Source organism: Mastomys coucha, unplaced genomic scaffold (assembly GCF_008632895.1).
Source record: "Mastomys coucha isolate ucsf_1 unplaced genomic scaffold, UCSF_Mcou_1 pScaffold22, whole genome shotgun sequence".
Classification (NCBI taxonomy): Eukaryota; Metazoa; Chordata; class Mammalia; order Rodentia; family Muridae; genus Mastomys; species Mastomys coucha.
In genome coordinates this window covers 157,402,727-157,406,948 of record NW_022196905.1, presented here as the reverse complement: position 1 = coordinate 157,406,948, position 4,222 = coordinate 157,402,727, and the positions used below count along the sequence as shown (strand labels likewise).

The window sequence follows — 4,222 nt, the reverse complement described above, 5'->3', positions numbered from 1 at the left end:
ATGTAGTCAATTGTTCCTGTTGTTACTCTGTTGCCTTTGTAGTGTTTACTGAAGTAAATGTAGTCAATCGTTCCTGTTGTTACTCTGTTGCCTCTGCAGTGTTTACTGAAATAATGTAGTCAATTGTTCCTGTTATTACTCTGTTGCCTCTGCAGTATTTACTGAAGTAAATGTTCCTGTTGTTACTCTGTTGCCTCTGCAGTGTTTACTGAAGTAAATGTTCCTGTTGTTACTCTGTTGTCTCTACAGTGTTCACTGAGAAAGTACTCAAGAGGCTTTTCCCTAATATCTCAAGTGGTCAAGAGAAGGGGACTCCCCAGACTCCGGCTTTGGAGACGCCACCCAAGGATGTGACCCCAGAAGCAGTACAGCAGAAGCGTGCTCACAGTCTGGCAGGTAAGGATGGACTGCAGGTATCCGTGTTTCTCCACACTTAACTCTGGATGGTATATCCCCTTGACCTGTGGCCTCTGTGGATGAACACACTTTCCCAGTCTTGACAGAAGACAAGTAGGACAGGCCTCACGCTCGACACATACAGTGTGACTCAACAGAGGGAATCATGTCCCAGCCACACACTGAGGAGGCCGCAGTGTAGTTTTTGTTGGGTTCAATTCCATGTTTTGTTCTGGTAAAAGCCACTGGCCATGGATAGGTTTGCGCTGAGCTACAGTTAGAACAGGAGCCTCTGCCCCTGGCAGCTCATCCAGTCATTGGACAGACTCTTGACAACCCCTTCAGTACCAATTTGGCTTCTCTCAACTCAAGGAGGGCAGGTGGTGCTTCATCCTGGAGAAGTGAGGCAGCAGGAAAAGCTACAGTGAGAGCCGTAACAATTCCAGTTCCCAAGCAGCATAGTTGTGTCAACCTGGGAGACCATTCCTCAAGACTCATGCTTAGACCACTTGATGTACAAACGCAGCAAGGGAGACTTCTTCTGTTCCCAACAGATATATAATATATAAAAGTTAATCTTGAGCTTATGAATTTCTTGAGATCACTTCTCTGTCATTTTTTATACTATTTTTATTCCTTGACATTATAATTATACCATTTCCTCACCTCTCTTTCCTCCCCCCCCCCCCAACCTCTCCCATGGACCCCACTTCTTGTTCTAGCTCAAATTCATCACCTCTTTTCTCTCAGTATCCTTCCATGTGGGCTTGGGGAGTGTGTGTGTTTATGTGTGTGTGTGTGTGTGTGTGTGTGTATTCATGAATATATAAATACAACCTGCTCGGCGCATATATTGCTAACTGTATGTATGATTTCAACACCAACCATCTGGTCTTGGTTAACCAATTGGAGACCTTGGAGAAGACTCTTTCTTCCACTGTCAGCCTCTCTTGGTTGCCTCTAGTTCTTTGTCTAGGGTCAAAGCCCTGTAAGCTCTGCTCTTTATATGCTAACATCAGGCCTTGCTTAGGCAGCCATGTTGATGAGCCTTCATGGGTGTCTCTTCTTTGACATTTCTACATGATACATTCTTAGCAGACATCCTGTTTCTACAGATATTAAAATCCTTCTGATGCCTCTTGTAGAATGATCCCTGAACCTTAGGTGCAAGGGTTGTATTGTAGATGTGTCCGTTGGGACTAGGCACCACACAATCTCTTGATCTCTTATTCTCTGCTGTTTTAACCAGTTATGGTTTTGTGTAATGGTCATTGCAAAAAGATGTTTCCTTGATCAAGCATGTGAGTTATGCCCATCTATGAGCATAAGGATAAATGTTTAGATGTAGTCAGAGACCGTCCTGGTTTAGTAAAGCGGCAGTTGAAGGTTCTTTTCCTGATCCTTGAGTTCTCTTGTACTGGGTAGTTAGGTAGGTTTTCCCTCTTGTGAGTGTATCTTAAGTCCAATCAGAGAGCTGTTGGTTACCAGGCATATGTACCAGTATTGCATCCTTAGAGTCATAGTGCCATGGTAGTTGATGTGGTTCGTAGGTGTCATAGGACTATGGGTGGCTTCCGTCCCTTAAAGCATGCATCATTCCTTCTGGGACCATGAAAGATAGTCTTTAGGGAGGAGGTTGTCATGTCCTTTGGGTCCTGTGTTCAAAGTGCATGGTGTCTTCAGCAATTGGTGTAGTGCGTAATATTAAAAAATCAACCCACTAGCACTGGCCACTCTCTGGCCCCCGTCAGTCTCACCGCCTCCATGACTAACCCCATGTGGCTACCGCCCAACTCACGCTTGATACACTTGCTGCAGAGCCTGGTCACATTCCCAGCCATCTGCCCCCTGTGGTTAGCTGTCATAAATCCCCATAACCAAGTAAAATCAAAACTCTAGAGGCTTATAATTTATCAGTCAGATTTATATTAGTAAATTCTCAACCCACAAAATGCCCATACAATAAACTCAGACCCAACTGATATTGATACAACTGCCCACCTAGATTAGACAGAGTCTCCTATATTATTCCATCTCTTCTATGATATTCATAGCTACCTGTGCCTGTTTAAAGCCACATGGATTGAGTTTGTCTTCTCCTTCCTCTATCTTCTCTCCTTCTCCCTCTGTGTCTCTAAATGTCCCATCTCTAAAACTCTCAGCCCACCTTCTTTTTGCACTGACCAATCACAGGCTCTAGCCTTATCTTGTACCTGCCCTCACCTACATATAGACAACAGTCCACAAATTAGGGCTTAACCTACCACCTCAGAGAGGCAGTCAAGACCAACAGCAATAGCCTGAAATGTTTTTGAGAGTTTCTTGGGCAGCCCTGATCAATAGTTCAAGGGTTTCTCATGCCTGGTGTTGAGTGATTTTGATAGATAGTCCATGGATCTTGGGGGAGCATTGTCAGCTGAGGTGTGTGTGTGTGTGTGTGTGTGTGTGTGTGTGTGTGTATAGACTTATATGTACTATATGTGATCTTAGGAAGATAAACGATGCTCCTTTGATGTCTTCAGACATCTCCTTGCTACTTTACCACCTTCCCTCCTTCTGTATGTATCTCCTTTCTCCCTATCAAGTTAAAGCCCCCAAGCTCCCCTTTTCCTACTTCCCCTTAAAATCACTTGTACCTTGCCCTGCGTCCCCCCCCCCCAAGGTGGTTCCTCTTTATTTTCCTGTTTTCTGTAGTTACTGCACTATCTATACTCACATCTCATGGTTTCATTTTTCATCATAGTTGAATAGTATTTCTTTGTGTATGGGCCACATTTTCATTATCCGTTCATCTGTTGAAGAACATTTAAGTTGTTTCTTTCCCTAGCTATTATGGATGAAGCAGCAGTGACCGTGGCCAAGCCAGTCTCTGTGGAATGAGGATGCCAAGTCCTTTGGAAGTGTGCCATGGAGTGGTGTCATATGGTAGATTTCTTTTTAGCTTTTTGGTGGTTCTCCATGCGGATTTCCAATCCCACCATCAGTGTGTGAAGGTTCCCTGTTCCCTGTATCCTCCTGAGCATCCATGGCCAGCTCTTTTGTTATCTGCGCCATTCTGAACTGGGGTAAAGATGAAATCTCACAATTGTTTTCATTTGCATTTCCCTAACTGTTAGGGATGATGAATTTTTGAGGTATTTCTTAGTCATTTTTATTTCTTCTATTCAGAACTCTGTTCAGACCCAAAGCCCATTTGTTAATTGGATCATTTGTTTCTCTGACACTGTATTTTTTGAGTTCTTCATACATTCTGGGTATTAATTCTCTGTCAGATTTATAACTGGCAAAGATTACTATTTTGTGAGCTTTTTCATTCAGTTTAGCTATTCAGAAGCTCTTTAGTCCTATGAGGTCTTACTTGTCCATTGTTGGCTTTAATTCCTAGGCAAATGGTGTCCTATTCAGAAAATCCCTCTCTGTCCCATATCCTGTAGTATGCTGTGTTTTCTTCTAGCACTTTTGACATCAGCTCTTTGATCCAATTGGAGTTAGTTTTTGTACAAGATGAGTCATACCAGTCTAACTTCCATTATCCACTGTGGACATCCAATTATCTCAGAACCTTTAGTTGAAAAATGCTGTCTTCTTTAGTATGTTTTGGGCATCTTTATCAAATGTTAGATTGCTGTTTTTACCACACACTCGTGGACACAACTAATACAGTGTTGTTGTTTATGTCTCAGTGGTCCTTTGTGTGTTAGTGATTATAGCTTCATTTGTTTTTCTACAGTTTCTTGGCTACAGTCATTCTCTCTTCAACCCACAATACTGCTTCCTGTGTTTCCCAAGGTTTGGTCTATGGGGTGTAATTTTTTTTTTTTTTTTA

At 42.7% G+C, this 4,222-nt stretch overlaps 1 protein-coding gene across 1 annotated transcript in view; it reads left to right on the top strand.

Moving 5' to 3' along the window:
• The window catches only part of Erich1 (glutamate rich 1), a 63,084-nt gene that overhangs the window by 15,449 nt on the left and 43,413 nt on the right, over window positions 1-4,222 (top strand). The window contains exon 2 of the mRNA XM_031339170.1: window positions 250-396. Within this exon, the coding sequence (XP_031195030.1) occupies window positions 250-396 (147 nt within the window). The remainder of the gene's footprint in view (window positions 1-249; window positions 397-4,222) is intronic.